The sequence below is a fragment of the Eulemur rufifrons genome, chromosome 15, assembly GCF_041146395.1.
Source record: "Eulemur rufifrons isolate Redbay chromosome 15, OSU_ERuf_1, whole genome shotgun sequence".
NCBI classification, from domain to species: Eukaryota; Metazoa; Chordata; class Mammalia; order Primates; family Lemuridae; genus Eulemur; species Eulemur rufifrons.
In genome coordinates, this window is record NC_090997.1 from 52,787,278 (window position 1) to 52,810,825 (window position 23,548).

Below are 23,548 nucleotides of genomic sequence, written 5' to 3' on the forward strand. Positions count from 1 at the left end.
TTCCTTTATTCATTTCATTCAGAAAGCTAAAAAGACAAGTCCCAAGTGCACCTGGCCTTTTTGGAACCATTTGTCCAATGGCTGCAGAAACTCTGAAATCATTTAATGCCTCAGAGAGTTTAGTGATCCTTTTTACCAGGATGAAAACCCAGCTTGTGCTTTCCAAGGAGCAATGGTCTGAGAACACCACGTTTCCTTCTCCCTCCCTCAGTAGACTTCCTTTCCCCCAGTGATATGCTTCATCTCAACAGGGAAGCCCAGAACCCCAGTTCCGTGAGTCAGAAAGCAAATAAAACACATAAAATAATGTAATATTCTAATTCATTGCTTTTTTCCCTTGCTAATTCCTTCAGAGACATATTTATATTGTCTGGGAGATGTAGTTTAATGTAGGTGCTGATAAGAATAATTCTTATCAAATATATTGACTAGAGATGTTAGATATACTTTCTGCTGCACTGTGGGAAGGTTTGTTAAACTTAAATATTAAGCCACATTAATTAAATTACTTCAGGTGTCCCATAAATAAATTGGTTTATTTTATGGCATTTTAAAAATATTATTTAATTTTATTACTTATGACTTAATCTTCCTGCTTTAGTTTTGAGAAATTCTCTTTGCCTGTAGCCAAAAGTTTTTACCCTTTTCCTTCTTGAAAGATATCTGGAAGGGGAAGTAGAAAGGTTAGGATTATATTCTGCTTTTCTGTCCATTATGGAAAGATAATCTACTCTATATCCTGTTTTTGTGAAAATGACTCTAACAAATTGCCAGAATCTTACATGTGCAAGTAACAATGGTCTTCAAGGTGAAAACTAATTGAAAGAAAAAAAAAATAAAATTTACAGGTTGCAATCTTTCCTTTTCTTCTCTTGCTTCCAGACTGTTGTACCTATCAAGAGGCGGAGGGAGCGGACAGTCTTTTTTCTTTCTAAATCATTCTACTAGTGTCGTATTGATTTTCTCTCAAGTACACCCTGTAGTCTCAGATGATCACATATTTTCTTACCTTACTCATATTGATACAGTACCTTGACTCATGGGTTGACATATTGTACTTGAGCTGTGATGACACTGCCCACATTGACATTTCCTGGTGGTGGGATGTACCAAGGCCTCTTACGCACGAAACTTAAGGGAACAGGCTGTTTCACAACAGTATTTTCCTTCTTTGAAAAGCAATTATTGTTCGTTCATCCCAAATGGTATGTTAAGCCCCAGTCTGTGTTGCTTTGCATCGTTCCTAACCCCTCCAGCAGTGTCTTGAGTTCTTTTGTGTCTCTGCTGATAGAGAAAAAAAAGTTCCTCACCTGGGTAATGAAATAGTCCAGTTACACTGTTTGTAAGAAAAATTATATTAGTATGTGCCTGAAAGAATACAGTTGACCTGCCTATGTGCCATTGCGTTTGCCGTTTCTTACCTTTGTATCTTCTCTCATCTCGCTTCCCCCTGTTTTAGCTAGCCGTGCGGTGGTTGGAGCACAACTGCCATTACCAGTACATGGATGAGCTCCTGCAGTACATCCGCTTTGGCCTAATGGATGTGGATACCCTCCATACGGTTGCCCTGTCCCACCCCCTCGTCCAAGCAAGCGAGACTGCAACAGCCCTGGTCAATGAGGCCCTGGAGTACCACCAGAGCATCTATGCACAGCCCGTCTGGCAGACTTGCAGGACCAAACCACGGTTCCAGTCCGACACTCTGTATATCATTGGTGGGAAGAAGCGTGAGGTCTGTAAAGTCAAGGAACTTCGGTACTTCAACCCTGTTGATCAGGAGAATGCTCTCATAGCTGCCATTGCCAACTGGAGTGAGCTGGCGCCCATGCCGGTGGGAAGGAGCCACCATTGTGTGGCAGTCATGGGGGACTTCCTGTTTGTGGCAGGGGGGGAAGTGGAGCACGCCAGTGGCCGGACGTGTGCCGTGAGGACTGCATGTCGCTACGACCCCCGCAGTAATTCCTGGGCAGAGATAGCACCCATGAAAAACTGCCGGGAGCATTTTGTGCTAGGTGCCATGGATGAATACCTCTATGCGGTTGGGGGCAGAAACGAACTGCGCCAGGTTCTGCCCACAGTTGAGCGGTACTGCCCGAAGAAGAACAAATGGACTTTTGTTCAGTCCTTTGACAGATCCCTCTCATGCCATGCTGGATATGTGGCTGACGGTCTTCTCTGGATATCAGGTAAGAACATGCCTCATATGTTGGATTTATCAAAAAGCACTTTCATTGTGGTATAAATTTAAAAGTTAGGCTTTGGTAGTGTGGCCATGTGTAATTGAAAGATTGAGCCAGGCATGCCATTTTAGCTAATTAACATTCATTTATTGAGCACCTACTCTAGGGAACAATGGAATTGGAAAGAATGGGCCTTTCTGTGACTTTCTGAGTAAGTAGTGGACTAAAATTCAAGAAGGAAATTAATGGTTCATCACACCTGTTTTTCTCCCAAACCTTCTAGTGTCAGCTCTTGATTATTCATTGATTGTATTGCACAACTTGTGGTTTATCTAGGTCCTTGGCTGCCTGGCTAGGAGCTATCTCATCAAAGTTAAGGCAGGAAAAGTAAAATCCCAGGAAATCCATTTTGTTAGGTGTAGCAATGGTGTATATCCAGGTCATGGCCATGCTGTGCATTGAGGGAAGGGATTTAAGTTACTAAAACAAAGTTTTGGTACTATCTGTGCATAGTCGTTACTCATGCCATCCTAATTCTTCATTCCTATTTACTTTCCCATTTTGCTGATTATTTGGGGGGTACTGTTTGAGCTCTATTTTATTATTTAACTTTTTGCCTTTTTTCAAAAAAGTCATTGATTATAAAAAAAGTAGAATGGCTAGGAAAATGAACCCCATGTTCCCCAAGCCCAGATTTATTAATTATCCACTCCTTGCCGATCTTGTTTCATCCACACCTGCATACCCCGACTCATCCCTCTTGGCTGCCTTTTTGCTTGTACAGAAGGAGTATTTGAGGCATATGTTGTCAACATCACATTCTCAACCTGCGATGAGAAAGGCCTGACGTGTTCGCCTTTGAAAGGGTTTCTTACTGGGGAAGAAAGTTGTATCTTCTCTCAGTTGGATGATACCCGTTTTGTAACCCAAATGCAACTTGTTGGATTTCTGTGTCATTAAGGCCAAAGAAGAATAGAAAGGCCAAATAACTTAAATATTAAGGATAACTTTGATGTTTCTTAACTTAGAAGAAATAATCACTTTTAAATATATCTTCGAAGGCTTCTCAGCTTTCCTCAATCATCATTTCTAGTTTTTTAATTCCTACTCTGACGAAAGTCTCCCTTGCATTTAAACTAAATTTATTTGGACTCTGCCTGTTTTTTCTTCTGCTGTCCTCAATAACCAGGGAAATAGTCACAATCTCAGCTTCTCTGGGTGGCATCTTAATTATTGTTGATTTGCTGATTTTAAGTGATAAAACCTAGCTCATGTCAGGGTTTAAGTGCTCAATAAATTAATGAATGAAGTTAAGGCTAGGACTAATGAAGGATGAGGACAAATAAGGTGGACCCAACAATTATTGGTCCTGTATTCCAAATAAACATTAGGAATATGTGTGTGTGTGTTAGTATATGTATATATATTTGAATTAGAACCTCATTTATCTAGTGACTATTTCTTTTTCTTAAAAAATATATTTCAACAGTTAAGAAAATAACCACCAGGACTATATCCTGTTAGCTTTGCTGTAGTAGCTTTAAAGTAGGCAGCAAATAAGTCTTTGCTAATAGAAGGAACAGATCTGTACTTGTCTTGGAAAACAAAACAATGATGGATTTATGAAATCAATGGAATATATGTTTTCTCCCAATTTACATTCCTTCCATTGATTCATTTAGTTTCATATATTGTTAATGTATAGTTTCCTAAATTTTGCATTATTTTCTAAATTTTGTATGAATTTCTCATAAATATTTTAATAAATATTCCTTATGGCTTTGGCTAGAAAACTAACTTGTAAAAAAATGCTGGCGTTTCCCTTACATAGTCTTAAAGATATGACTGACTTAATACCTTCTTCAGTGAGGCCTTAAGAAAGCACAGAAGCTCATCTGAGACTGGCTAGATCTATCATCCTGGTATGAAGCTGACTTCCCTTTCAATATGGGTCTATATGTTTCCTTTTCCATTTTATTAAGTCTATCAACTTATTACAGATCTTATTGCTGTCTCACTTTGTTTTTCTCCTACTGTGAAAGGAAATACATTTTCTTTGTTCTTCTTTTGCACTAATATATGCTGCCTGTGTTAACCAGACTTAATGAAAACAATCACAATTTTCTCAGGTTTGTTTCTCCCTACTGTGTACTTGAGATGAGAAACTCACTTTCCTGTGTACAGTGCAATCCTTTAATTGGAAAGAAGAGGAAATCGCCAGTGACATTTCTAATACTATCAGTCGTCTGCCTCTTTCCTCAGGCCCAGCTTATAATAAATCAATTGTGAATCTAACCATGAATAGGGAGGGGTAACTAGATTTGCTAATGGGCCCCTTAACAAAAAGACAGGTATATTTCATCCTGCCTATCACTGATTTAGAAGTGTTAACTTGATTTATTGGAGCAAATGAAAATGAGGCTATTCCTCATCTTTTACCAAATAATCAAGTATTTCCCATTTAATTGATGGGGGATTGGGCATTGGCATCTTTCTGGTATTTTGCAAGCTTTGCCTGAGGTGGAGGTAGTATGGATTATAGAATGTGGATTTTCGGGGCTTAGTTCTGTTCCATAGAACACAAAATGAATGTTTCTTTAGAGACTCAACATTTCCGACATCTCCTTTTTCCTGTCTGTTTCGTGATCAGGACATCTTGAAACCTGTCCATAGTTTTTAAAGTGTAACAAGCAGAGAGAAATTCAGAAAATCAGGCTGTATGTATATACCCACTAGCATTTAATTTAAGATATTAGAAACAGTCAAATTATATAGGTTCCTGTAGCATTTGGCGTTGTGACCCAGTTCACAAATGTTCCATACCATTTTGATTTGAAATTCACAGTACTGAAGTAAAATAAGTATTAAATATCCCACAGTCATGGTTTAAAATATATGCTGTCTGTTGTAAGGTATAGTTTGTGAGCTACCAAGAAGATTCTTTTTAGTGAGGGAAAATTAACCCTGAGCTTGTTTTGAAGAGCAACTTATTTTTTCATTTTTATCAAATGGCAGCAAGATAATGAGAGGCTAACCACAAAATTAGTGTTTTTAAAACTATAAAAATAAGGCAAATGTTATTGCATTTGCTGAAAAGCAATATTTAGTACTTTTTTGATTCTCTTGGTGAATGCTACGTTCTTACAAAGTATAGTCTTGGGTCACAGATAAATAAAATTAATTCAGCAAACACACTTCCTGCCCTCTAGGAGCTGACAATCAAAGAGTTTTTCAGATATTTCATTAATGAAAGAACATTTGTTAAAGCTTCTTTAACTCCCTAGAAGCTATGTGTATTTTCATCTTGATTAAATTTATATGAAGCTTGCATTGCCCCATTTTAAATAACTTTAATTTATTCAAACCTTTGGTTTTTCTAGTATTCATTAAAATGAAAACAATGTAAAATTTCATTAACATTTTAAAAATATCATATCTTACTGTATTTGTGCAGATATCATTTTATATCTAAAAAATTACATACAAAATATTGGGAACAGCAGGCATGGCAGAGGCTTGGGTTGTGTTGCTCTGAGATCACAGACTATGGTCTCTCTCTCTCTCTCTCTCACATAAACACACACACACACACACACACACACACACGTGAAACTTGCTCCGCCTCTTACCAATCATGAGACTCTGAGCAAAGTTCCTGATCTCTCTAAGACCTGTTCCCAGCTAGTGTTGGAACAATGAATGGTACAGATCATAGTCTATGGGATAGACTTTTAAACAGATAATTATAATACAGCATGTGATGACAGAAGTCTTTTCAAGGTACAGAAGAGTGCAAAGCAGAGAGTGACTGTTGCAGGGGGCATGAAAGTTAGCATCTGCAGCCCTACTTGGCCTTAGGTCCTCCACTTTCTACTATCCATTAACCCCTCCCTGTCTTCATGCTTAAACTTCATGGTTCAATCATTTCAGTAATTCTCTTGCCCTCTGATAAACCCACAATGTTGGAAAACCCAGTCATCCACTTGGCCTGTGCCTGTACCCAGGGAGCTGAGCCCTTGAGGGGAAGACAGTTAGCAGGAGGGCTTGGTACGGGTCTATACCTAGCTCACCAAGCACGGTGGTGCTCACAGCCCTCTCTGTACTCTGTCCCCACTCCCGCTTTTCCCTCCTTTACTGGCTCTGACTTCTTCACTTTCCTCAAAACCTCTTCCTCTCAAACTCAAAGAGAAGACCTTGCCTTGGGTTTCTTAGAGTACATATAAGTGAGATAACATGAGGAGGTAGAGAGTGTAAGGATACAAACATATGGACACCTGAGATTGTCTGGAAAGGGGCCATGAGTAGAAGGTTGAGAAACACCAGCAAAGAGAGTGCAGGGTGAGGGGAGCTGAGGAAGGAGCCTGGGAATGTGGGATGGGCAATGTCAGAGGAGGAGGAGGAGGAGGTGTGACAGAAACCAATACCAAAAAACAAGGGTACAATAAGTGACAGCTGTCCAATACTACAGGGACATCAAAGTCTACAGTATTTCCCTTCATTTTTCAATTAGGAAAACTTTAGTGCAGGTAGTTTCAGGGGAGTGGAAGAAGGTGGAAACTAGAATCCAGTAGTTTAAGGTGTGATTGGAAAGTGAGGAAGAAGTTGGGATAAAGTCTGTCGTAGTTTAATACTCATGAACAAATGTGCTATTTAAGCTTCATTCCTTGAATCTGAGCTTATCAGACAACTTTCCAATTATTATGTGGCTTCCCATATACTCTTACCTATAGGAAGATAATGTGCTGTCTCTGGGTATATATGTTTTAGTTCATGTAACAACCACATTTTTTTCATTGTAAATTAATAAGTCACATTTTGGTTTTAGGAAGAAGAAAGGAGATTAGGAAGGAAAGAAAAGGAAGGAAGAAGGAAGTCTGGCTGATTGTAAGAGTAGCTAGAAGAGGAAATTCAGTGTCAAAGGAAGAATTTTTTTATTTAAAGATGCAAGTGCATTAAGCAAATTTTTAGATAAGGGAAAAAAGAGATTGAAATTGAAGGTGTAGGCGTAGGAAAAAGGGGCATCCATTTGGTTAGTAAATTCTGAGAGCATCTTCCAGCTGCAGGAATGGTGATAAGTTCCAAAGATACAATATTGACAACAAACATAGAATCCCAAACAGGCAGGAAGGAGTTGGGGAAGGGGTTAGGTCTTGAACCCAAAAAGAAAGAGGTCCCTCAAACTCCAAGCCTGGAGGGGAAGAGATAATTATAGGTGTAGACCTAGGTAATCTCACAGGTGAGAGGCAGGAACCCAAGGACATTCCTTGTTGATGGATTCCATTGAGGAACAGAGTGGTCTGCTGAGATTTTGCTGCTTCAGGACTAGGTAGAGGGCCTGTGGAGAGTGACCTTGGAAAAGTCTCTGAGAGAAAACAGAGAGGGAACCGCCAGGTTAAAGACAATTAGGTGTTCAGAGCCCACACTAAGATTGGAAACCACAACATTGTAGTGGCCCCATTTGTAAGTTTCTGTCCTATTTTTTGGTGGTGCTCAACAGAGAGTTGAAGAAGGTAGATCCTTGGATTCACTCATGATGGAAGGTTTTTTGGCTGCAAATAGTCCAGAGGACCCTACTGGAAGGGGAGGGGAAAACAATGTATATTGTGGTAGTAAATACCTTAGAGAATGACTGTTTGTTGCCCCTGGAGGCAGCCATCACATGAGGAAGCCCCCTGACTAGGTTTGGAGCTAGATAACTTGACACATCCGCTTAAAAGTTTCTAGTGAATTGGAAGGTCCATGAAGAATTAAATCTTTATTGCTTCGGATTCTAGCAAGCAGCTGCCCCCGGCAGTTTAACTGTTTTTCTTCTTCACTTTTGCCCCAGCCTTTTCTGCTCCCCATTTCCCCCGCCCCATCTGAAAGAGACTAAAACAGAACCACTACAGTATTGAACTGAGTTGGAAGCCAAATAGAAATGAACTACAGTGCTTCTAAAGGAGCTAAATGATTTGAAGGAAAGAAACCAATCAGATCACCTACATTCTCCAAATAATTAACAAAGCTTTCATGTTAAACTAATTTACCTGTATCCTAAAGAAGTAGCACTTTATTTACTCTCACATCACTGCCCAGGAAATGAGGCTTGAAGAGGTTAAATGACTCCCCAGATCCTACAGCTATAATTTGACAAAGTTAGAATTTGAACTCTGTGTCTCTGGTTTTTTTAAACCACGCTTTTCCCACGAAATTACACAGGTACCAGTTGTTTATCACTACAGTGAAGGTCTGGAAAACAGATGCTTAAATTATAAAAGAACTTCCAAATGATGTAAAACTGAAAGTAAATGATTGACAGAAGAATAATGATACTTGGAGATTTGTTTAGAATCAACAATCATTGATTGTCTTTAATTGCTTAACTATCCATCTTTCTCAGGGCCAGAACTGAGGCACATAATGTCTTCCTTTTTGTGGTTTTACAGTTCAGTTTCTAAAACATAAACTGTAATATAAAGTTAAAATGTAAAAGGAAACATTGATAAAATGGAATTACTCTAAAATATTACATATGATAGCATAGTAGTCTAATGGCTTTAAAATTGATAGGTTAAATAGGTTTTTTTGTGCGTGTGTGGTTTTTTTTTTATTTGGTGTTTAGATCATTGACTTCAGAGCTCTCCTCATGGAGAAAATTACCTCTGTTTAGATGATGCACTTGTATCTGTCTAGATAAGTCTAGAAAAAGATGTTAGAATAAAGGGTCAGCTGCTGGATTGCTCTACCAAAGAATAATTGGAAACACATTGTTTTCTGTATTCCCAAGGAGAGAAGATGGTTAAAGTTATATCATAGAAATAGGAAATGGCTGTTTGGTTGATGGCCAAAGGGAGATAAAAAGATACAACAAGAACACAGCAAAGCCAGAACATAAAAGACAGAGTGACCTTGAGAGCTTGACCCTGCTAGACATGTGCAGAAATCTTTATAGGCAGGATTTTAACTTTCTACAGAATGAGGAAATGAGGGGTGGGAGTTAGAGCTAATTTTATTAATCTTTTAAAGGGCAGATGAACCTAGTTGATACCTATAATGTGGTAGATTTTACCCTCATTTTTATCATTTCACTTATTTAAAACAACACAGGGTACAAACTTTATTTCTGGGTCTCAAATTTGTATCTGTTCACTCTAGATGACATAACATTTGTAATTACAAAGGCAGCAACCCCATATTTATGGATATTTTGTAAATTTGAGATTTTCTTTACAGGTTTTGAGTATATTACTCATCCATTTGTGTGAGTTCCTCAACTATGACAGAAATAATATGGATACTAGTTTTAATTTAATGCATGGATTAAATAATGCTTCTATTTAAGTTGCTAATTTAGTAGAAAGCTTCTTGGCTATAATTGTTTATGTAGCATTTTAAACATCCTGAAAATATGGACAGTCTAATGTCATATAAAAATAGATAATAAAAAGTTTATTTTTGTGTTTATTTTAAATATTCCTAAGGTATTACTTTTATCATGGGCTGATAATGAGTTTAGCTCTATAAACAGTGACTAATATGAGCTCATACTTAATGCCAGGTTATTCTTTAGGTAATTAAGCTCTAAGTGTGAAATTTTAGTCTTTTGAGAATTTTAGCAGATTTGGGGAGGAGGAGCTTAAACTACTAAAGAAGGAAGAAGCCATTGGATATGCATATAAACCAGCTAGAAATTCAGATTTTGAGAAAAAGAATTACAAGAAATCTATTTTAGACTACAAAATTAATTTATTAATTCAATATTCCACACATAGGCATTTGTATCTTTTATGGAAAGGGTAAGAAATTTTGATAAACAGCTACACTATCATAGTAAATGTCCCTCTATGGATTGCTTCTGTGCCATAAACTCTAATTCTTCTAAACCTATGAGGAAGGTATCATCCTCTCTGTTTTGTGTATGAGAATCTGAGCTTGGCTATGTTAAATGGCTTCCCCAAGGATAGTCATAAACGAGGCTGTGTCAATGCCAGAGCCTGTCCCAAAACTCCTCCCCTAAACTAGTGTGAAGCTGCCCCTGAAGGCCTCCAAAAGAGTAACAGAGAACTTGATATGGTTTTCCTCAAGCCTCAACTTGCTGGCAGAATTCCAACCTAGAGCATGCTCCAACTTAGAGCAAGGAGATGATCTGTTCTTTGCTTCCTGCTCTGTCCTGGTTGTGCACTGGTGCTGCATGAGGAACCACAGGCAGCTACTCCTAGAGTTGAGTATAGGATTCTCTATCAACATATGTATTTTCTGCCTTGGAAAAAAAACTAGTGGAGCCGTCAGACTTGACCTCCACCAGAATATAATAAGAGCAGTTTTTCTATACACTCTGTTTTATGGACACTGTCGGCACTGACCAGTTGTTGCTTTTGAGCATAGTATGAGTTCGAGTCGGTGATCTCGGTAGCAGAGACAAAGGTTGCTTGTTTGGCAGTCACTTGTCATCCTCTCTCTGGTACACATTCATTCTCCATTTGTCACAACATCTTGTGAAGAGTTGTCCAGGGAAGCTTAAGAAAAATGCTTTACTCTTGTCTCGATGATAGAAAGCATTTCTGACTGCTGGTAGCATGGTGCAACTCTTTATTCCTTCTGGCAGTGTTTAAAGACTTATTTGACTTTGGGGGAACCTATAGTATATCTTTAAGTCACAGTTCAAAAGTATGAGACAGGGTTGCTCATTTTCAATTTTGGCTGAAAAGTCTTAACTTTGTGGCACTTCAAAGTTAGAGAAAACTTGGTTTTAAAAATGGATGCTGATACAAGATGGCATATTTAATGACAGATGTATCTATAGAAAGCTGTTAAGATGCAGATTATCCCCCCTGGGGTGGGGGAGGGAGATCAAAACTGCCAATCTATAAAATATACGTGATAGAGGAAGGCATGGAATCTATCTTTGCAAGTGCTTTGATTGCAGGGGACAGTATAGCAGCATGTGGCATCATAACCCAGAGCAGACGAATCAGCTTGATGACTTTGAAAGCCAGGAATACCGCTGCAGGCAAGGGTACTCCAGTCTAGGAGAAATTAAAACATATAGAGACTGTTATTAATTCCATATCTATTTTTGTATAGTCAAATCTGTATGCAAATCCTTAGCATCTCATTTCGGCAGATTAATCTAAAAGTGAAGAGTGTTATGTGAAGGGAATATAATGATAAAGCTCTACAAATGAGGAACACTGCTAAAGAAATGTGGGCTGCAAACTTGGATGTTTTTTTAAGATTTATTTTTTATAGTGAGTAGAAATGGTTTTTATTTATATGCTCATTTGTAAATTATTTCAAAGGGGAAACCAATAGAAAGAATTTCCAAGGTTTTCCTTTGAAATCCTGACTTGGCAAAAGTTATATCACTAGGTTTGTTAAGCACCTCCTGTGGTTTTACCATTCTAGAGGTAATCAACCAAATAACTAACTGTGACTTTTATTTTTACTCTCAACTAGTAACCTACTATCTCATTTCTAAACATTGCCTTGTGAGTGAAAATTTGTATGTAAGGGTAAGGAATCTAATTACTGAGTACAGATTAAGAAAAAAATGTATTATAGATGCATCTGTGGAAGATAGTAAATAATAATTCTAAAGAACAGGGAGATAATTATATGCTCTGCTTGGGAGAGGGGATGTAAGAGCTACATTATAATTCATTTGTTTTACATTTAATGTATAATGGGCAGGGTCTGATACATATAGTAGGGTAAATATCTTCAAATAGTGTCAGAAAACAGACAGTGTACTGCAGTAGATATTAATTCTGTCCATATTTCTAAAACAAGTAGAGAAACTTTCAAAGTTTTAAAGTAATGGGTGGAGCATTACTCTCTGTTCCCTTTTAGTTGGAGAAATGCTCTTAGGCGAGTTGGATTAATCTGTTGGCTATGGCCCAGAACAAAAGCACTGGCAATCATTTTAACCCTGAAGACTTGTGAGGTCTCAATAGATTTGATTATTTTTGTGTGCTTATGCTGAGAAAGAATTACTGAACATTGCATTTTTAATCACATAAGAAAGGGAAGGTTGGGAGTAAAAGCAAATACACCTCTGTATTTTTTGACACACATCTTGCCTCTATTCGGCATTTCAGCCTCACTTTTTTTTAAATCCTGTTTTTGGTTTTGTTTTGTTTTTTTCTTTAAATAACCCAAATGTCTATCAACTTACACTTTTCCTAAGTGTGTTTTCCTTTCCTTTGATTTTATTTTAGAAATGAGACATTCAACAAGAAATATAGAGACTTTCTTTGAGGGTGGGAAACTCATTTCTTTCTGTTCTTTGTGGATTTTCTCTGCAGACAAGGTTTTTGTTGATTTTTAAAGTCTTAAATCTTCAAGCTTCAGAGAGAATAAAAAAGTAGCCCTCTATTTAATAATAGCCATGGTCAATTGCATGGAACATATAATCTCCTTATTGGGGTTGAGTGAGAGAGTAATGATTGGCCTAGATAGGTTCCCTCTCTTTTATGCATCCATTAGTATTGATTGATTATTCCAGTTCAATTGAAGATTAGGCACTAATTCTTTAGATTCTGGTTGACTTGACTACTGGCCATGGAGTTGATAGTGCTGACTATTAAAAGTATTTGAACTGTCAAAGCACAAATTGCACCAGATAAAGTTAGACAGATAGGAAGACTTTATTCAAAACTATTGCAATAGGGGAGAGAGATCAGAGTGTAGTTTGAAATCAACTCCATCAAAACAAGAGGTTTTTAAGAGGATAGTTTTTAAGCACTGGGGTGAGCTAGTGGGAAAGTACTGAGCAACTTTTGGGGGAAAGTTAATCAATGGATATGTTGAGCACATCCCAGTTATTCCTGAGTTTGCAATTTTTTTTTTCTCTGTGATTAGGCCATCTGTGTTTGCTAATTGGCACCTATCAAAGTTAGGGTCCTACCCACCCATGGAAAATGGAACATAGGGCAGTTTCTGGAACTATCTACCTTGATGATTACATTTCAAAGGGATGGCACCCAGGTTCTCCAGGAAGATATTCTTGGGCTGTAAAACTGGCAAGTGGCTTTTAAAATGATTTACATCTCAAAGAGGCAGAGAAAGAATTTATAAATTTTCTAAAGTAAATGTTCTAAGAAAAGGAAGGTCCTGGGCCTATTAGTCAGGAAGCAGCCTGTTTAGTCAAGCTGAGGGTAATGTTAAGGGCATCTTGGTGAGTATTGTAACAGTTCATATTTTTTAAATTAAAAAAATTTAAGTAGGAAACTTTTTTTAGTCTGGCTCAATTTTACATCTTTATTGAAAAATTGGCTGCTTATTTGTGATACTTTTTAAGATAAGAATGTTACTCATCTTAAACCAGTGTCTCTAGAATTATGTATAAGGCAATATTTCTAAAGATAGATTTTTTTTGGTCCCATATTCATTATTTTATTACCTAACATTTAGTATTCACTGGTGTTATTTTCTTATTGTACTGTTTTAAGTGTTGTTTGATTAGAGTTGTTTTCCATTTCGTGGTGAAAATTAAAGAAAAATTAATAATTTCTGGGTTTTACCGGGTTCAGTTGTGCACCACAAGCATGAAAGAAGTATGAGGACAAATAGGAGAAACGTAGCGGGGAAGTGTGATGACTTTTTAGTGGTTCTTAATTGAGCAAAAGGTCTCAAGTCTCTTGGATCTAAGCCGTTGTCAAGAGGGCTTCAAAAGAGTTGACCACAACAGCAACTTTACTGGAGAACTCTAGATTTGTGCTGTCCAATATGGTAGCCGTTAGCCATATGTGGCATATTGAGCTTTGAAACGTGGCTAATCTGTATTGAGATGTGCTATGTCAAATACAAACTGGATTTTGAAGACTTAGCATGGAAAAAATATAAAATATCTCAATAATTTTTATATTGATTTCATGTTGAAATGATATTGTGACTATATCAAGGTAAACACTATTACATTTCATTTCACTGTTTTTTTCTTTTTAATGTGGCTACTGGAAAATTTATTATTGCATATGTGACTTGCATTTGTGTCTCTTGTTATATTTTATTGGACAGCACTGGCTCTGGATCCCTCTTCATAAGTAATGCCTTTTGTTAAACATGGTTCTTCTAAGGTGCTATCAAGATAATTACTGTTAGTGTACAGAGGTTTGAGCTTTAAAATTGTCAATTTAGCGAAGGACAAGAATATTCCATATAGCTATGTCCCTGGAATAAATTGTATAGAGATTTGTCTGTGTATATTATGTGCACGCTCAACTCCCCTGTTCTTTGCCCCTCATCCTGGCCATGCAGAGCAGCTCACCAGAACTGGGGGCCTCTTGGTAACGTCGGCATACTTGTTGCTTGCTCTCCACTGGATTGCGTCTGAAATGTTTCTTGAAAATGAAACTGCTTCAACAATAAGCTTTTTAATTATGTCATGGGTTCACCACGAGGGTATACAAACAGATCCTCAGCAGTAGCTAATTTTCCTTTAATTGTATCTCATTCTTATGTTGGAATATCCTATTTCTTATTCATGAAAAGCTCTAACACATGTTGATCCATTACAGGTGGAGTAACCAACACAGCGCAGTATCAGAACAGACTAATGGTATATGAACCTAACCAGGTAAGAATCATATAAAAAAAAGCTCATTACCTTAATTAAAATGAATTTTAAAAGATTTTCACAGTAATTAGTAATTGGAATGCCAAGTGTGTACACACACATGCATCTTAAGCTTATATAGAGAATAGGAAGCATCTGGTTAAACTGCTTTTTGGTTCCTTTTTATTTTTTTGTTACAAAATTTTATGCTCTATACAATGTGTCACTCTTTCAGAGTTTCGCATAATGTAGACAGGGTTTTGATTGTCCTGTTGCTGTGTCCTTCTGGAAGGGGTGCCATTCTTGGAGGGGAACATGCTTATGGTTTCATTTTCTTAAATAAAATAATAAATATTATTTAACTTAATATAGCCAGAATGACCTAGAACAGTATCTAGGAGTAGTCTGAAGTAGAAGTAGCTGAAGAGTTTTCATCTAACAGCTGGAGTCTGAATTAGAAGCATTTTGGTAGTGTCTGTTCCTTCTGTCCACTTATGCCCACTTAATGAATTTTTTCCCCCAAAAGAACTATTTTTATTCTCTTTTCTTTCTACCAAAATATTTATGACTTTGGCAAATGTCTGCTGAATTTTTCCATTTCTGTGATGTTGGTAATATAAATATTTTTCCTGATTATGATAATATTCCAAAATGATTTGGAGGTTTAATATCCATCAGGTGAAGATAATGGGATATGAAATAACAGGTTGACTTTGGCAGTCTGAGTCGGGATTGGCTACCACATGTATGTCCAAAGTGATCTCAGTGTATTTGGTATCTTTTAACAATTACTCGATTCTGAATTTAATGAAGGCATTTTTCTCTTTGCAATGTTTCCTGATGTCATTAGAAGCTGTAGATTTCAGAGACCAAATGTCCATGGGTCAGCTGTCTCAAGAGGGATCATTAATTGGAGTTGCTTGAGTTTGGTGCACACGTGGTTAAAGAGGAAGAAGGTGTTAACATTTCTCAAATGAGTTCTGTTTCATGTTTGTACACACATGCTCTTTTTTAAAATTCTGCTGGCATATTGTTTACGGTGGGTACTGGCAAACATCACATCTGCTCGCATCTTGCTCAGAATCTCAATAACTCTATCATTCAGCCTTGGTGCTTATTTCTCTTCTAGGCCTTTGTGGAGAGTCGATAATGCCTGCCATCTGCCACAGAGCACATCGCTACCTGCCAACAGGCAGGCTGGGTGACCTCTGCTTCCCCACCACTGATTAGTATTCACACGCTAGCTTATTAGGAATGACCCCACCAGGCCTCTCTGTTTCTTTGCCTTTGCAGCGGTTGGCGGCTCACCTGGCAGGCACTGCAGTGAAGGAAGCTAAAGATATAATCAGGGGATGCAGGCAGGCTTTGCAAACCAGATGGCATCTGTAGTCTTGTGGCAGGGGACCGGACTGCTAATGCAAACATTGGTTCCTAATACTGATGGGTTGTCTCATGGAAAGCACCTAAGAAAAGCATCATCAGAGTTTGAGTTAAATTCACTCATGCTCAGTGTGTTAAAGATACTTCTTAACAAAATATCCGAAAGAAAGGCTTGCCTGTTTTATTACAGAAGATATTTGATTGGTAGGAGATTCTTATTGTGACATGTTCAAACGGGGAGCAGATAAATGTAAGCCTCTCAGACTGTACAAATCACTTTTTTTTTCTGGAGTGTATCTTTAAAAGAGAAATGAGCTAGTATATATGCCTATAGTGAATGGAACAATGTTTATACAAACATGTTTGTTGTTGTTGCTTTTGCTTCTTCCCTTACGGCTTTGTGAAATGGTGAAATTCTATGTATTCAAAATATCATATGATTTTTTTTTTCTGGCTGAAATCCAAATTCTTTTTGGCAAAAAGAAATCTGGGTTCTTCCTATATGTTTAGTGTTTATGGGGAAAGAAAATGGTTAGGTTTATTTACCTGTCCATTACTTAGGTGAGATTTAAAATTAAAGTCATATTTGATTTTCATCTAATTTTACAAGAGGAGCCTTTCCCTTCTCATTATTGAGGATGACCTAGAAAAAATATTGAAGGTTTCACCATTCCTTAAAGTTGTCATATAAAACTTGGCCTTCTACCAAAACAAATAAATGTGTGCCTGGAAATAAATTCCCCATTTGGCAGAAGATGTGATTGTAAATATGTTAAAGGAGGCTGATACAAAGGAAGTGTAGGAGGTTTGTTGCTGCACTAAATCTTAGCTCCTCCACTGATCTCAGGCACTTAATTTTTATTCTGGCTTATGTAGGGGCCTCAGGTACCCAGGGATTATTATCACAATAATTTTTTTTTTTGTTTGAGACAGAGTCTCGCTTTGTTGCCCGGGCTAGAGTGAGTGCCGTGGCGTCACCTAGCTCACAGCAACCTCAAACTCTTGGATTTAAGAGATCCTACTGCCTCAGCCTCCCGAGTAGCTGGGACTACAGGCATGCGCCACCATGCCTGGCTAATTTTTTCTATATATATTTTTAGTTGGCCAGATAATTTCTTTCTATTTTTAGTAGAGACGGAGTCTCACTCTTGCTCAGGCTGGTCTCGAACTCCTGACCTTAAGGGATCCACCCGCCTCGGCTTCCCAGAGTGCTAGGATTACAGGCGTGAGCCACCGCGCCCGGCCAATCACAATAATTTTTAAAAAGTGAACATGTATTGGACATTTATTATCTGCCAGGCATTTCTCTAAGTGCTTTGTGTGTATTAGCTTATGTAATCTTCACAACAAGCTTATCAGGTAGGTATTATTACCCCATTTTACAGCTGAGGAAATAGAGAGGTTAAATTGTTCAAGATCACACACAGGTTCTAAACTCAGGCACTCTGGATCCAAAGACTGTTTTCTTAATTATTACACCACTATACACAGTATACCTAGCTATGTGCTTTCACTGTTAAATAATGTGCATGATGAGTAAATTCTCTTAATTGGGTGAGATAAGCATTAAGAAAATTTCAGTGTTCTTCTTATAAAATGCAAAATGCACTATAAAGTGCAACTCAAAGAGGAAATGCCTCATGTCAGTAGGAAAATAGAACATGTGGTTCTTTTGTACTTGTGCTCACGTAAGATGGCTATACCTTTCAAAGTCTATAAACATTCAGATGGAATGTGATTGACAAATATTAGGGTTTCACTACTAATGAGGCACCCACTGCTGTTTGCTGCCATGGAGGTCTCCGATTAACAGAATGCACTTGAATTTCTTTTTTCAGAATAAGTGGATAAGCCGCAGCCCCATGCTACAGAGAAGGGTCTACCATTCCATGGCTGCTGTTCAAAGGAAGCTTTATGTTCTTGGAGGCAATGACCTAGACTACAATAATGACCGGATCCTTGTACGCCACATAGATTCTTATAACATAGACACTGACCAGTGGACGCGTTGTAATTTCAACTTGTTGACTGGCAAGTACCTTTGATTAAGTAAAGCAGAAAAAACAGAGATTCAAGAAGTTGCCCAACTTGATTCATAGACATCCTTAGTGCATCTCTAAAAATTAAGTGCTTAGTAGAACAACTTGCATTTATTAACCAGAAAGGTGCACATTATTTATTTCACAACAAAACAGAACTGGTTCAGGTGGCTGAGCATTGAGTTTCTCAGGGCCTGTATTACCGTCATGCACGTCCCCATGTGGCTAAGGGGGGCGTAACGTCCATTATTATCAGTCAGTATTAACACAGGAACTTTGACACAGAGAGGAGAAAGCAGGCACCGAAAGAGTTAATAACTCTTTAGAGAAGGAATTTATTTTTTCCTTCTCACTGCTTTTAGTCCTCTTTTATGTCTTGTGAGTTCAGGAGTTCAAGAGAATGGTCTTCATTATTTGTCACTGTCAAATATTGTTTCTGGGTATATTATCCTACAAATGAAACCTTGTAAGGATGGGGAACCTGTGGCCCTGGGACCACATGTGGCCTTCTGGATCCTTGAGTGTGGCCTTTTGACTGAATCCAAATTTTATAGAAGAAATCCTGAGTTTGTTCAGTGAAGTTCAGATTCGGTTGAGGTGCTGCACTTGGATCTGGAGGGCCACGCGTGGCCATGAGGCTGCAGGTTTCCACCTTCAAAGGAACACCGTGGACAACTTACCTTTCATGTTTCGTTATGGGTTGAAAACCTTTTCTTCCTTGTCAGCTCGCGTTATTAACATCCACAAGTGATCAGGTCCTCACAGACTGAAAACAGTGGGTTGGAATAATTCCCAAAGACGTTTTAACATGCTGAGTGGGCTAGTCACTCACTCATAGCTGCTGCTGGGGGAGGCACACGGGGAGCACAACCAGAGGTTTGGGCGCTTTGTATTGAGCTCCTGTTTTTGCAAAATGATTTTTGAGGCCCACCGACAAGGACTCAACTCTTAAGTTTTACTGGTACCTTAGGCCCTTCATCCTGGCTCTGTGATTCTGCCTGCTGTAGGATCCACCTTATTTATTACTCCAGTCAGTCCTCTGTCAGCCCATCAATAAAGAGACTCTTTTGCTCTCTGATGGCCTCAAGGGAAGAATATGTGGTAGTGAGTTATTCTGTCGTCTTTTTCAAATGGGAGAGGAAACCTTTTATCATTTTGGTGTGTCAGTATCTATGGATTATCCAGGCTGGTCCCAGTTCTGGAACTTTAATATTATCTTAAAACTGTTGTGTATGCAAAGAAAGGGAGGGTAGCAACTTTATCGATCTTTTCTGCCATTTGTCTTCATTTGGGGCATGGCTCTGGTTTATTGGCTTCTTGGGGTTGCAGCTGTTACTTTAGAAATGTAAACTCATGCCTAAAAAGCATTTGTAGGTACAAGAGATGTTTTGCATTTTTAAAAGATACTTTATTTTAACCACTATAAATTAATGGCATACAACATAGTACAGAACTCTTAGTTATGCATGGCTTACTATCACTGTATTTACTAACTCAGCTAGCTAATAAGTATTTTGGCTCAGTTCTGACCCAACACAGATTTGTTCTCTGAGTAATAGTGCCACTAAGCATTGGGAGGCATTGATTAGTGGCTGCAAAAATCCCATGGTGTACACAAGTGTGCCACAGGGGAAAATTGTATCTCTTAGTGGCAAAAGGGTTAATTAAAACATGCAAAAAATGGATTTATTTTTTTCTTTTTATTCAATTCTCTTTACTTTAGGCCAAAATGAATCTGGAGTTGCTGTCCATAATGGGAGAATATATTTAGTTGGTGGATATTCAATTTGGACAAATGAGCCTCTGGCTTGTATCCAGGTGAGTCGTCGACGTTCCTTTTGAAGTTTGCTCAAGTGGTTCAGTGAGGCTACCAGTGCTGCTACTGAAGAGAGAGAGATTTACGTGTAGAAAGAGGCTCAGTGTCCCTTTTTATGTGCAGCTAATTCAGCCACTAAACTTCATCCTGTATTCTAAAAATGATGTCTAATAAATGATTGAAGCTTATTGAAAATAAAGGTGGGAAGGAACTTTGAAAATATATGTAATATATACTGGAAATGGGGAAAGTGAGATAGCATCCCCTTTCCCGTAAACCAAAAAATTCTAAAAATCTTCAGTAATAGTGCCTCACACCCCCCAGATTTTACAAATGTCTGCTTTCCATGCCATTGCCTTATATTTTATATCGTAATTTGTTCATTTCCACAAATGCCACCTCAAGAGGTGTTCTTCCTTCTTGGCAGAGGCTGTGAGCAGCAGTGATTTGTGCCTAGTCTGACAGGCACAGCCTCTGCCCCAGAGCATAGTCCTGGCACTCTGGCATGTGAGCAGCCCGGGCTGGGCACGTTGCCAGCTGGACCTTTCAGAACAGTGATAGTCTTTGTTGATGTACATATTCATGGTATTATTCCTATTATTATTTTACAGTTCTTACTATAGTTTTCTATTTTACATGTTCTGTGATAAAATATTGACATGTATTAAGCCTGACCTCCAGAAAAGTATATCCTTATAACTACTCTTATTATCTAATCTCATCTTTGTGGCAAGATTTTTAACAACTGCATTAATATCTTTAGCAGTTGCAGAACTATTCAAGTTTTGTGCTTTTTCTTCAGTCACATCTTATATTTTCAAAAAACTTTTCCATGTCTAAGTTTTTAAAATTGCTAACATATACTTGATGCGTTATCCTTAGTTGTATCTCCCTTTACATTCATAATATTGTTTGTCTTTTCTCTTGATTTGTCTTGCCAGAGGTTTGTCTGAGGATTTCAATATACCTTAATTAATCATACAGGTCAAGTAGAAAAAAATACCAGCAAGGGTAGGGTAGATATACTTAACAAGCTTGTCTGAATGAATGAGAGTTCTGAATGGAACAATTAGAGAGGATATGTTTTTCTTGCATACACGGAACATTTACAAAAACTAATCATGTGCTAGGGTTAAGGTTAAGAAAACTTTATTAAATTTCAAATTTTAAGTATATAGTATCATGTGTCTCCAATACAATGAAATTAAGTTAGCATTTAACAGAAAGTTAAATAAACCCCTATATATCTGGAAATAATAAAACACATTGCAACATAACTTATGAGTTAAAGAAGTCATGATGGAACTTTAAAAATTCCCAGAACTGTGTGATAATGAAAACAATATATAGCAAAGCTTGTGGGATAGATATAGCTTAGTAAGTTAGAAAACAAACCAAAAAATAAACTCAAAGAAAGTAGAAGAAAGATAATAAAAATGAGAGGAAATTAATGAAATAGGAAAACAATAATATAGTAGAAAAAATTATCAAAGCCATGCCAAGAAAAAAGCCACATAAGACTTTAAGGGAGTTAATTAAAGGCTGCCTTGTACTAGTTTTAGTTAGTTGATTGAAGGCTGCCTTATACTAGAGCTTAGTCATATCTTTTGGATAACAACAAATGAGCAAACTCTTTTCTCCTAAAGAGTGCTTCTAGTCTCCATCCAAGCCTGTATTTGACAGTCTTCATAGTCTTTTAGGTTTCTTTTTATTTTTTACTTTTCAGAATTATTAAAAGTTTGAAGTGGGCAATAGGTAGTGCTCTGAAGTGCCGGAATGCTGTTCTTTAGGCTTTAGGACCCTTCATTTGACTACTTGCACAATGGAAGTTTGGGTTTATCATGAAGTAAAGTTGCAAACTTTAAATACATTTATGGTTATATTTCTATAATTATAGTATCAAATTAGCTCAAGGGATAGAAAACAAGTTGCCATAACATAATGAAAAAATAACACTTTGTATATATCAAATTTAGGAGACCAGAATGCTGCCATAGTTCAGAATTTTTGCACAGCGCCTATTCTGGAATAGTCTTGAAAGTTAGCTTGTAAGACATAGAAAATTAAACAACAAAAAACTTCACAGTCACATTATTTGTTTTTTTTGTTCCCAAAGAGTTTTTCTTTTTTTTTTTTTTGTTGAGACAGAGTCTCACGTTGTTGCCCAGGCTAGAGTGAGTGCCGTGGCGTCAGCTTAGCTCACAGCAACCTCAAACTCCTGGGCTCAAGCGATCCTACTGCCTCAGCCTCCCAAGTAGCTGGGACTACAGGCATGCGCCACTATGCCCGGCTAATTTTTTCTATATAGATTTTTAGGTGTCCATATAATGTCTTTCTATTTTTAGTAGAGACGGGGTCTCGCTCAGGCTGGTCTCGAACTCCTGACCTTGAGCAATCCACCCGCCTCGGCCTCCCAGAGTGCTAGGATTACAGGCATGAGCCACCGCGCCCGGCCCCAAAGAGTTTTTCTTTAGAACAATCACTAATCATATACACTAATTAATTGCTAATGGCATCTGGCTGTTCCCAAACAAGCGAATCTATCCTCAAGAGATGAAGGAGTACAAGTGTATATTTTAAACCACTGAGGATATTCAAGAGTATTATCAGGATTAAGGTGATTCTAAAAGAGGAGATTCAAACATTTTTTAATCGATGCTTATATTAATGTAATAAATCTCACCTCTGAGATCATACAATATGTTACTATATTTGCTTTTTTAAAAAAAGTCAACATGATGGGTAGCTCTGTGTTCCAGTAGCCATTTTGATGAGCAGAATCAATCCTTTTGCAAATGCTGTGTTTATTATTTTGGCTGTCACACTGGTCCTACAAAGCACAGGCAAATTGGATAAAAGTTTTAAGAGCCTTTTATTATTATTAGATAATAAGTGTCCATATAAGCATATGTATTGTCAAAGAGACATTTGGAATAGAAGTCTTCATGGATAATAGACACCATATATCATGAATATCTTTCATTTTAGGTATTGATAACTGGTTACAGGTTATATTATTCATTCTGAACTAAGGCTCAAATATTTTCTTATTTTATGGATGATTATAGAACTATTTATTTCAATGCATTAACAGTAATATATTGGTGGTTGGAGAGGCTGGCTATATGTTCAAAAGTGGGCAACTTCTTTACTACTTGCTGGAAGAATATCCAACAGATGCAAGATTACAGGAGACTGGAATGGTATTCATGAGAAAATGTTGGTTAGACAGCAGAGATTCCTAAGTACAGTTAGCAGGTTGAAAAGTATAGGAGAGTGGTGCAGAAAATCATATGCATACTGATAATATCAAAGTTTAAATTTTTCATGTCTTAAATCACAAATCTAAATAATCCTTAATCCAAGATTAATCCACAAATCAGTCATCCAAGAGCATGGCTGATTAACAGAGGTCATACTTAAATAGTTCAGAGATTGTCCCATTAACATTCAGAAAGATTAAAGTCATTTTTTTGCCCTTGAAAATACCAGCCAGTAACCCATCTCATTGGACTGCCTGTTCCTAATCCAAGCTCATTTAACTGTCATTTGTGGGATTCAGCCACTCTGGGACGAGGCACTTCAGATGTTGAAAAAG

At 37.6% G+C, this 23,548-nt stretch overlaps 1 protein-coding gene across 12 annotated transcripts in view; it reads left to right on the forward strand.

Annotated features, from left to right (window-relative positions):
- KLHL32 (kelch like family member 32) overlaps positions 1 to 23,548 on the forward strand; it is a 139,098-nt gene that overhangs the window by 111,753 nt on the left and 3,797 nt on the right. For 7 of the 12 annotated variants that reach the window (XM_069487975.1, XM_069487979.1, XM_069487976.1 and 4 more), the window contains 4 exons: positions 1,460 to 2,186; positions 14,678 to 14,736; positions 17,934 to 18,126; positions 19,858 to 19,952. In XM_069487975.1, coding sequence (XP_069344076.1) covers positions 1,460 to 2,186; positions 14,678 to 14,736; positions 17,934 to 18,126; positions 19,858 to 19,952 — 1,074 coding nt within the window. Of the gene's footprint in view, positions 1 to 1,459; positions 2,187 to 14,677; positions 14,737 to 17,933; positions 18,127 to 19,857; positions 19,953 to 23,548 lie in introns of those variants that run through there. The other 5 variants (XM_069487981.1, XM_069487983.1, XM_069487984.1 and 2 more) reach the window with 4 other exon arrangements.